At 32.0% G+C, this 11,379-nt stretch overlaps 2 protein-coding genes across 3 annotated transcripts; both read left to right on the top strand.

Annotated features, from left to right (window-relative positions):
- Positions 1-1,608: 1,608 nt before the first annotated feature.
- Positions 1,609-1,989, top strand: LOC105142204 (uncharacterized). The gene has a single exon (XM_011049723.1). The coding sequence runs from the start codon at positions 1,609-1,611 to the stop codon at positions 1,987-1,989; it is 381 nt and encodes a 126-aa protein (XP_011048025.1).
- A 3,925-nt stretch (positions 1,990-5,914) lies between these two features.
- LOC105142180 (uncharacterized GPI-anchored protein At1g61900-like) lies at positions 5,915-11,014 on the top strand. 2 transcript variants are annotated; one of them, XM_011049692.1, is made up of 8 exons: positions 5,915-6,233; positions 7,390-7,569; positions 7,655-8,260; positions 8,825-9,070; positions 9,266-9,277; positions 9,603-9,743; positions 9,876-9,920; positions 10,295-10,524. In XM_011049692.1, the coding sequence occupies exons 1-8, from the start codon at positions 5,957-5,959 to the stop codon at positions 10,420-10,422; spliced, it is 1,635 nt and encodes a 544-aa protein (XP_011047994.1). In that variant the 5' UTR covers positions 5,915-5,956; the 3' UTR covers positions 10,423-10,524. The 2 variants fall into 2 exon arrangements, with proteins under 2 accessions (XP_011047994.1, XP_011047995.1); XM_011049693.1 differs by lacking the exon at positions 10,295-10,524 and adding an exon at positions 10,531-11,014 and having other exon boundaries at positions 5,922-6,233.
- The last annotated feature ends 365 nt before the right edge of the window (positions 11,015-11,379 follow it).

Raw genomic sequence — 11,379 nt, forward strand, 5'->3', positions numbered from 1 at the left:
TTTTTTAATTTTTAAAAATTTATTTTTGACATTAAAATATTAAAACGATCAAAAAAACACTAAAAACAACTAATTTAAAGCAAAAAAACAAAAATAATAAAAAATAGATTAAAACTCACTCTCAAATAATACCTTAATAAAAAAAATGGTTTTTAATATTAGGATAAAATAGTTTTTGATCTTTGCATTGTATTCTATTTCGAGCTTTAGTTTTATAGAAGCTAAAATTAATAACTTGTTTTTTATTCATAGAATCCAATTTTTTATTTATTTCACATGTAAAATTTCATCTCCAAATAATTTTAACTAAATATATATACTGTGTTTTTAATCACAACAAAAAATATTTTTAATTCTTTTTAACCGCAACCCTAATGACAAGTACACACGGCCTTAAATAGCTAGATAGTTGTAGTTGGGATATTTGACTCGACAAGATGTTAATATTTAAAGCAGACAATAAAAGATTTTAAATCCAGATGACCCCCTAATTATCTGTTACACATTCGTGGCAGACATGGTTAAGGATGACTAATGAAGATCAAGTCACCAAAAGTCAGACATGGTTAAGGATGACCGCTGAAGATCAAGTCACCAAAAGTAAGGGTCAATCTCTGAACATTTCTCATTTTCAAGCTTGGGTTGCGGGCAGGCTCGCTCTCTTCTCCTTGTTTATTCCACTTTTAGATTGTTTTTATTCCATAATCAGAATATTTAATTAACACAAAACACATGTGTACATATATATTGACCAGCTTGCTTCCTTGCTTGCGTATCAATTCATCTGTTCTATAATATGTGCATGAACCGTTTTCTTATTAGTAAATATGGTCATGCTAATCACAAGGTGACCGGATTATAGCAAATGGGAAAAAAAGAATAACACGTTGTGCATTGTTCCTTCTTCTAATCCAATTAGATATAAACAATTTCTTTTCCAATAAAGAAGTATCATGATATTTGAAAATACATTCATAGTATTAATACTTTTATATTATTTTAGATTATAGATTAAAGACAAATTCTGGACATAGTGTGGGTTAAGAGCTAGTCCAAGAAGAAGGAATTGTTGTTGGGTCCAAGATTCCATATGCATAAACAAGTTCAGACTCACTCGTCCAACCCAAAGATGCCATATAGAATCCCTTCAACTAAATCATTAAGCTTATTTTATTCATAAATTCATAGTCACTTGAACGATTTGGATGAGTTGAGCAGAATGAATATTTACAAGGATGACAAATTCAGACAAAATAAAATATCAACGATGAAGTCATGTATACTGTTATAGCCAAGCTGGTCTGTGCCTACCCAATGATTTTCCAACATGGCTAGCTTAAGCTGTAGAAGCCGATGTGCCGATTTCATCATTGACACCAAGTTTACACGGCTTTTTATGGGTCAACAAACAGCCTCTTCGAGCGACACCTATACATGACCATATCTTCTCATGCCTCGATCCATGGTGCTCGCTTGCAACTTCTTGGAAATAAGGCTGGCTAGCTATATTTCCCTTCTCCCATCAATAAATAGCACAACCCGCTTTCTCTGTGTAAAAGCTCTCCTCTCATTCGCTCAGAATTGTCTTTGCGTAGTAGAACAAACGCCATGGGAAATTGTTGTAGAAGTGCATCGTCATCGGTGTGGGCCGGTGATGACTGGGGGTCGATGATACATGATAAGCATCAAGTCACAAAGTTTGATGAAGCTGATGACCACGAGGAACATGGCGCTAGCATTGGAAGAAGGAGGCCGCTTGACACGAGTCGTTTGTCTTCAGGCTCTACCAGACAGGTGAAGATCAAGATTACAAAGAGGGAACTAGAAGAGATAATAATGGCAAGGGTTAACATGCAGGGGTCATCCATGGAAGAAGTCCTGCTGGCTAGGTCGATATTAGAGTACTCTAGAAGTGATCATGAATTTGAAATGGAGCATCCTCATGGCGACTGGAAGCCTTCCCTCCAAAGTATTCCTGAGCTGAATTAGATCAGCTAATTTAATTTGTTGATGTTGTAAATGTAGTCGCCAGAACTCAAGTTCCTTTACCTAGCCAGCTCTAGGTTTGTGTAAGAGTAGCTCCAAAACCCTAGAGATATACAAATATTGTATGTGTATTGTTATGTTTCATGAATGCACAGATATTCTTTATTGTTCAATTAATATTTTTTTATGGATTGTTTTTTCGCTTTTTTTTTCTTAATATATAGTTGTTATAGTTTAACTAAATTAATAAGATATAATAAAATTGGTTGGCGTACGTGATCCAGTCTTTTTCTGATGAAAAATGGTTGAAAACTTTAACAATGACTTTATCAGTTATACGTGCTTTAAAATGAATTACCCATTTTATTTTCAAATGATAAAAATTCTAGTAAAAAATACCTCAAAAATATATTTATTTTACATTTCTCTTTGATTAAGTATGTTTTTATCTTTTTTATATTTATTAATTTTATCTTGAAACATTAATTAAGTGCAACCAAAAAGCTTTAAAAATAATAGCAATGCCCTCCCAACTGTTTAAAATCCTGACAAGATATATGGTAAAAAAGAAGAAGAGAGAATCAAATTTAAAATTTGCTGTATATTTGTTTCTAGAAAATGGTTTTTATGAAAAGTAAATTTTTTAAAATATAAATTATTTTTCAATTTTGAACAATGTCATGAAAAAAGAGTTACTTTTCAATGTGGCTGTATCATGAAAAATATGTTAGAAAATAACTTATCATTGTTATAGTTTTTTCAAGTTTATTAAAAGAATAAGGACAAAAACTGATAGATGAAAATATTAAAAGATGATGAAAATAAAAAAAATAATTTTATAAATTATTTAAAAAAAATATCAATTCAAAAAATATGAATCAAATTTGAGGAATAGAAAAATTAAAAGATGATGAAATAAAAAAAATTATAATTTCATATATTATTTCAAGTAAATAAATAAAAATCAAAAGAATACAAACCAAATCTAATAAATAAAATAAATAAAATAAAAAAATAAAAATAAATTACCAATCATTAATTACCAATCTAATAGATAAAAAAAACTTGAATTAAGAAAAAATAATGTTTAAAGAGATCCAGCCCATTAAAGAGCAAAGCCCTGGATTTCACCATAAAACACTAGGCCTAGTAACCTCACTGGACTTTTCCCAGCCCAGAAGCTGCAATTACAAACAAAATCCCAACGCGATTGTCAAAGGAAACACCCACAAATGATAAAAGTGTACGAGAAAGGAGGTGGTGGCCTCGTCATAAATGCCCATGAAAGGAGCACCACAGCCATTAAACCCCACCACACTGCCCTGGCCAGCCACCCATATGTCACCACTTTTATCCTAGGGTTCTTGGACATGATTAAAACTCTCTCGAGGTTCTAATGTCCTTGATTAAAGCTTCACGAATTTCACATCATCGGATGCCTACTAGGCGAGTCCCTCTCTTTACCATTCTTTTCATGTTTTTTATGATCGGAATATTAATGACAGGAAATTCAACGATGTATGCCGTATGCGCACTTTCAGAGGCTGGATTCCCTTGATCACCACTTCTCAAATATCACATAGCATCACAAATAGTTCAATTGCTAGGTTTTATTTTTTATTTTTATCTGTGCTACATACAATAAAGATAGGAGGAAGTAAAAAATTCAATCAATGATAACCAAAATACTTTTAAAATACTTGACATGTTAGATTAATTTTAAAAATATATATATTAAAATAATGATATATTCAATTGATTTATACTAATTACATTTAATTTATTAAATTTATAATTTATAATATAAAATTGTGATAAAACAATGAGATCCTTACCCTTAGGGAAACAAGTTAGGAAGTCTAATTACAATGAATTAGATATTGAAAACTAAAAACATGAAAAATAAACTTAGACCCAAAATTTTATACCATGAAAAAAAAATATAGTAAATTTTTTAAATTTAAATTAATATTTTAAAATTATAATCCATAAAATTTTAGACTGATTTACTGATTTCTAACTAATTTAATATTTAAAAAAATTAAAAAAATCAATTTAAAAAACTTGTTAAAGCATAATAATAAAAAAAAAAATATATAATTTAAACCAGATAAAAAAAATAAAATAATAATAAAAATTACAAAGTTAATATAATTTTTTCAAAACAGATAGCATGTAAAATTAAAATAGATAAGAGAAAAATAATAATAATATCAAACTAAATAGAATCACTATATATTCATCACTTACAGAGAATAAAAAAGGCCTAAACAAGTAAATTGATGCTACAAAAATACAATTGTGACCACCTATGACATGCATCGCCCAAAGTTAGTGAAACTACTACATCTACAACTTATTTACAACTTTTTTCTTTTATTATTTTTATAAAGACATAAATACCACTAAAACTAAATGAGAATAAGGGAAATTGAGTCATGTTTACTAATATAATCTTTAAGTCATGATTAAAATTTTTGAATGGTAAGTAAAATTGAGTCATGAGATTGTTTATAACATTGTTTATAGTAAAGTGAAATTCTTATAAAACTCCTAGATCATGTCAATTGTGTTTTAAATTTTTAAAGGAAATACAATAATTTAATTATAATAAAATTTTAAAAAGATAGCACTACCCTAAACAAATAAAAAATGACCAATTAAATTTTATAAAATGATCTTTTTACCCCTCAAACCCCCCACGTTTAGTTTATTTGATTTTTTTTTTTGTTATGGGCAAGATTATAATTTTATTGCTGTAATCCCTGGCAAATCATATATATAATAGTTTTTCTATATTTTTAGCCTTTGGTAATTATATTTATTTATTTATAAATATTGAGTTGTAGGTACTTTTAGTTTTAAGATGAATGACAACATGCGATTTTGAAAAATCTTGCGGAGTTCATTAATGTGTTTAGAATGCAGCTGCAAATATATATTTTCTTAAATTATGTTTGGTGATAAAAAAAACACTTAAACTATGATACAAAACAAACACTATAATTTATTATTAATTTTTTTTTAAAAAAATATAGATTTATTTCTGAACAATTGAAAATTTGTTTGAATAAACTTTTATATTAATAAAGACAAAACTTATTTTTTAAGACAATATTTGATTATTGTCTCAAACACAAAAAAGATAAATACAATAGAAAAAAAAAAAGATAACATATTTTTTTTGCAATTTTTATTTTGAAATTATATAAATTCATTTTAATTTTTTTAAGATAATTTTTTTATATTTTATATTTTTATTTCTTTAACCAAACACTTTTTTTATTTTTTTATATGTTCTTCCTATCTTAAAACATTAACTAAATATATTAGAAGATACCATCTCGAAAACATACAATAAGAAGACAATGGGAACATATGAACATAGCTTTATCTTTTGAAAAGAAAGAGATTCACTTTAAAACTATTTTAAAAATATTTTTATTTTTATATTTTTTTTCAAATTTAATTTTTTCATTTTTATATAAACCTCTTTTATATTAGAATACAATCATTGGCAATTCAAGTAATTTTAAAAATGTATATAATATTATGTTTCATGATGTTATGTTTTTAAAAGTATATTTCATTTAAAAATATATTAAAATAATTATTTTAATTTTTTTTACTTTTAATATTAACATATCCAAAACATTAAAAAATCACTAAAAACAATATTTTTTTTCAAGTCAAAGATATTCTTAAAAAACACTCAATCACAATTCCAATAAAAAAATATGTTTCTTAAGTCACACTTCTTTACTCATCAGATATAAATAGAATATAATAAATCTTCTTTATTAATCCTGCCAAGTGTACAAGATTCCAGTGGAGTGGAGAAATAGAAAGAAAGGGGCAATTAATGGCACTGTTGTGCTATTAAAACTCAGTTTCCATGTCATTATGTTATGTAGGGCCCTCTAATGAATAAATAGTAAATACTCTCCTTTTAAGTCTTCAGTGTACAGCTATGCTGAAACTGCACTTGTCCCCACACACTTATAACATTAACAAGCTTTGCTTTCATGGCTTCTTCTCTCTTCACACATATACTAGCCCTTTCTCTGAATTCCAAGTCACAAACTTCTTACCACTAAGCGTTCCTCTTCACCTCGTTTCAGTCTGTTTTGGGCTTCTTGCTGTTGTTTTTGGGTTTAATTTTAGTGGAGGAATGAATGAAGGGGTGTCTCTCAAGCTGAAGCTGAGTCTGAGTATGGTTTTTGTGGAGGTGCTTCTGTTGATTTTGAGTGAGTATTTATGTTTTATTTTCTGTTATGGTAAATGGGTTTTGGTTATTATTGCATGATCTGTAAGTTTTCTCAGTTGGGTAGTTTCAAGGTGATGGTTTTTTGTGGGGTGATTGTAATTGGGTTTTTGGTAGTCTTATGGCTCTCTATGATCGGTTTCTGCAAATGGGGTTTCTGGAATTTATCAATTCTGTAGTTTTGTTGCCTAAAGTTGTAGACTTTGTGTAGGGTGATTGATCATATGTTATCTGATATGCAATATCGACTCTAACTTGCGGTCCTTTATCGTGTTGCTTTATCTCCTGTTGATAATATTAAGTTACAATTGTTGTTTGAGTGTAGTGTATCTTTAGCTTTGTTTTTAGTAATGTATAATATAATATGATGGTGTTGTAGGTTTAGTGCTCGGTTAGGTTTCCTTTCATATGGCAATGACTAATAAAGAGAGAAGATGTTTGGTCAGGTTTGGGAAGAGTTCATTTAAACTGATTACTTGGCAAGTTTTACATCACTAGCTGCTTGAAACATTGGGGGTAATGGTAATGCCTTTCTTTTATATTTGGATTTGATCTACCTGCTATTTTGGCGAGGAGTTGGCTTTCTAGTTCTTAACATGATTTAGATTCTGTTAAAGCATCTTTAGCAGATATGGTTATGAGAAAAGCAAAACTTTTGTTACTTACAACCTACTGACTGTAGTTTGATATCCAACTTCAAAAGAACCATTCTTTAACAGACATTATTTTCAGGGGAGAGGTCAGAAATTTTCCTGTCTTTGGAAATTTCTACTTAGTATGGTGATCAATGTGGCTGGTGCATGATTGATAGGCCCTATGAATAACTGCTATTGTTGTTTTTAATGCAGGCAGTGAACAACCGTTTAGTGCTTCATTTGTTTACAAGATGCTTGTCTTGCTGCATTATATTTGCTCTTGAACTATCCTCTCTTGCCTGTTTTTTCTGCACACTAAACAATCAAGTATCATGATCTGCTTTCCTTTTTTTCACTGATTGTTATTTAGATTGAATGATACCTTCAATTTACATTCGATTTTCAACAGTGGTTGCAATGTAGTGGTTCATCAAAGCTTTTATTTTTACATAATATCTTGATTTCTTGAGTTTTCATCACAATGAGCCAATCTTTCTGCTATAGGTCTGAATGAATGTCACTGCAGCCCATTCAATAATCATGGAGGCTCATTGTCAACTGACAGAAGAGTGGATGGTTTTTTGCCTGAGATCTCTCCAAATTCAGCTCCTCAGCCCCTTCTTCCTCTTCTTGCTCCTACTCCTTTAGCACCTTTCACAAACAGTACTGTCCCAAAGTTATCAGGTAGTCTGGTCAGTTTTGATTTGGATGGCATTTGAGTTGAAAGGCCCAGTTTTGTTTTAAATATGGTGATCTTCTCCTTTTGTAGGACAATGCACATTAAATTTCACTGCTGCCCAGAGTTTGATGAGCACAGCATCAATTGATTGTTGGTCTGTTTTTGCGCCATTGCTGGCTAATGTTATATGCTGTCCACAGTTAGAAGCCACTCTTGCAATACTTGTTGGCCAATCCAGTAAAGATACCAATGCTCTTGCTTTAAATGGGACTGTTTCAAAGTATTGCCTTTCAGATATTGAGCAAATTTTGGCGGGTCAGGGTGCAGCAGCTAATGTGAATATGATATGCTCAATTCATCCTTCAAATCTCACTGAAGGGGCTTGCCCTGTTAAGGATGTCAATGAATTCGAGGGCACTGTGGATTCTTCCAAGCTACTTGCTGCCTGTGAAAGTATTGATCCTGTTAAAGAATGTTGTAATCAAGTTTGTCAAAATGCCATATTAGAAGCTGCGACCAAAATTGCATTAAAAGGTTCTGAAGTGTTGAGCATAGCTGGGTCCCGTGGTTTAACCGAGCAGTCAACAAAGGTTGTTGATTGTAAACAGATTGTACTCCGATGGCTGGCTGGTAAACTTGATCCTTCTCGTGCAAAGGAGGTTCTCAGAGGACTATCTAATTGCAAAGTTAATAACGGTGAGTTTGAAATTGTGGATGTCACAAACTTGTTTTTATGTTATGGCCAGAAATTATCAGAATTACTGTTGGTCATTTATTCAGTTCCAGGAATCCTGTGATGACAGCATGTGTTACCTCTGTGGATTATCAAATAATTAGTCAACTCTTCTTCCAATAGATATCTCTTAAGAGCAAAAGTGATTATGTATCTATTAGTGTGCATGCAAGCATATATTGTGCATCAGCATTCTGCATCTTACAAGTCTTTCGTTGTCTCTTTGGTGCTTTGTGCCTTAGCAGTCCAGCCACCACTGTGCACAAGAAGCAGAATTTAATTGATGGTGGTAGTACATCCTACTTCCCTTTTGGTGAAAGTAGTAAGGACGTCTTTTATTCATTACAAAAAATTCTCACTTTCCATATGAAATGTACTACTTTTTTTTTTTCTAGCATTGTTAATTTTTTTATGGGGGTCTGCACATTGCCCTTGATTCTTGACTTTACCAGGTAGTGGCAATCCCTTCAGCAGGCCTCATCAACAACTACTCTTTTCTCATCTTTCTCTTGTGCTTTCTGTGTCAGTTTGCCCTCTGGTTTTCCCCGATATGAGACATGTTGCAAAGGGCTGTGGGAATGGGATTAGTAACAAGACAGAATGTTGTAGTGCCATGGAGAGCTACGTGTCTCACTTGCAGAAGCAGAGCCTTGTAACCAACTTGCAAGCTCTGAATTGTGCTACAACTCTAGGAATGAAGGTACAGAGGTCAAATATTACAAAAGATGTTTATAGCCTATGTCATATAACCCTTAAGGATTTCTCCCTTCAAGGTTGGTGTTTTCAATTTTTAAACTAACTTTTTTTTCTTTTCTTCTTTAGTACCCTAACCCAAATCTCAATTTCCCTCTGTTGATATTTTGCAAGCATTTTCTTTCAGACAAATTTAAATCAGACACTAATGCAGGATTCTTTTCTTATTTTGCTCTTTAAATATGATTCTGGTGATCAACAATGACGCACCTCAGTTGCAATTCAAGGTATGGATCATACTATGAAGTTTTCGTTTCATTTTCAAACTTAGCATCCATATAAGCATGTCAAATTCTGAAAGCCATCATGCTGCTGCTAAGGATCGCCAATATGCTTCTTATAAGGATGCAACTAATGCCCGTTGAGCACATGGCATGGAAATCTGATCTTCAGCCTTGTGTTGTGGGCAGTTGATTCTTAACAATTTTCTTGTGTTTTTTACCATGATTGGAATTGGCAAGTCTATCATAATTACACAGGGTATCTTTTGCTTGAATTATTTTATACAATTGAATTTAACTTGTTTGCATCATCTTCTCCTCTTCCATTTAGAGTCTGGATGCCTTCTACCAAGCTTGCCTTCTGATGCAACATTTGATCAGTACTCGGGGATCAGCTTCATTTGTGATTTGAATGACAATATTCCTGCTCCATGGCCATCTACGTCTCAGTTATCAGCATCATGCAATAAAAGTATGTCCAACCCATCATTGTTAGTTCGTTGGATGGTTCTTCATTTAATAATTGAAGTTATTTCTTCCATTTAAGTTCTTATTTCTCCTCTTCCATATTCTTTGATGTTAACCTGAACTTAATGATTTGCAGCCATAAAAATTCCAGCACTTCCTGCTGCTGCAAATGCTCAAAGTGGTAAGAATATTCTAACTTATGCCCATGCTTCCTCTGGAAAACCATCATGCAGAAAATGAATCTAATGTGTTTTAACCATCAAAATTTGTAAAGCTTGCTCTAGTTTGTTTAAATTTGAGTCCTGCATGTTATCTTCACAAAACATCTTTCATTGTGATTTGAAAAGTAGGAAGGCTGTTATAAAATAAGCTGTTCAAGTTACATGCGTGAAAATCTCATTTTATTTGCTCTTCAACTTCTGGCTTAGCATGTGAATTAGATGGCACGTATATATTTTCATATTTACTTAAGAGCTAGAAGCTTTACCAACTTCCATTGATACCAAAACATTCTGTTTAATTCCGAAAGCTCCACTCAAGATAAATTTCTGGCAGATCTGAATCTTCCTCTATCAACAACACCAACTTCAGTGACACTTGAAAGTGTACCCTATCTACATCTCAGCTATTCCTCAAATGTCTTTTATTTTTTATTTTATTTTTTCTTCAATTGTCTAAGTTAGTTTTGCAATCTCTAAACTGGATTACAAAAAGGACCTTTCATTTTCCTCACTAAGTACGATTTTAACTTCACAATGGCCACTCCCCGACTAAACTTATCTGCTTCACAGGTCTGTACAATGAAGATGCGATATTTTATGTGCTGTTTGCTGCCTCATCTGTTACCATGATGCTCTTGTAGTCTTCTTCTGTTTGAGCCATTCCTGCACCTTCCCAGCACCAAGAATGTTAGCTATTGCATGACACAGTTTTGTTTACTGGTTGTGGAATGAGGTTAATCATATAGAACTTGGATTGATAGAGGTCTCACATGCCTGACTCCCATCCAACCAACCAAGGGTACCAGGGAGAGTCTCCACCCGATGTGAATCGATCAAGTTTGCCTTTTCTGATTGTATTAATTCGTGATTCTTGCATGCTTGTTGTAATAAAAATTTTGTAAAGGAATACTAGGAAAGAGAAAAGATATAATATTGTATGTAGCAAAAATCAATATAAGATACTGAATGCATCCCTATTTGACTGTCCTAAACCATGTAAAAAAATTTGGATTGCTGATCAGCTTAAGAGCTTACTCTTCTTGCTCAAAAAGCATGTCCAAATGTATTCCCTAAATTATTTTTGCTTCGGACGGCATTGCTTGGCATATAAATGTATCAGCAAAATATGAAAGTTGTATTCTGGTTTACGATGTTTATCTACACTTCAAAACAGGCAAGGCAAGGATGCATTTGGTTAGCAGATTGCACTAGATTGAACATGGTAAAACAGTTCCATGGGGAGAGGCGGGCATTGATGAGGCCGCTGGTAAACAGTATAGTTGCCTTTAGGGCTATAGGCTATTCTACTTCACCCTGTAATCTCTGAAAAGGTAACCTCTGATTCTTACCCTTGAATCTAAAAAACTACCACATCATTGATTTAGTTTTTGCAAGCTAAAATCTTGGTTACTTAATTAC

Source organism: Populus euphratica, unplaced genomic scaffold (genome assembly GCF_000495115.2).
Source record: "Populus euphratica unplaced genomic scaffold, PopEup_1.0 scaffold137.1, whole genome shotgun sequence".
Lineage (NCBI taxonomy): Eukaryota > Viridiplantae > Streptophyta > Magnoliopsida > Malpighiales > Salicaceae > Populus > Populus euphratica.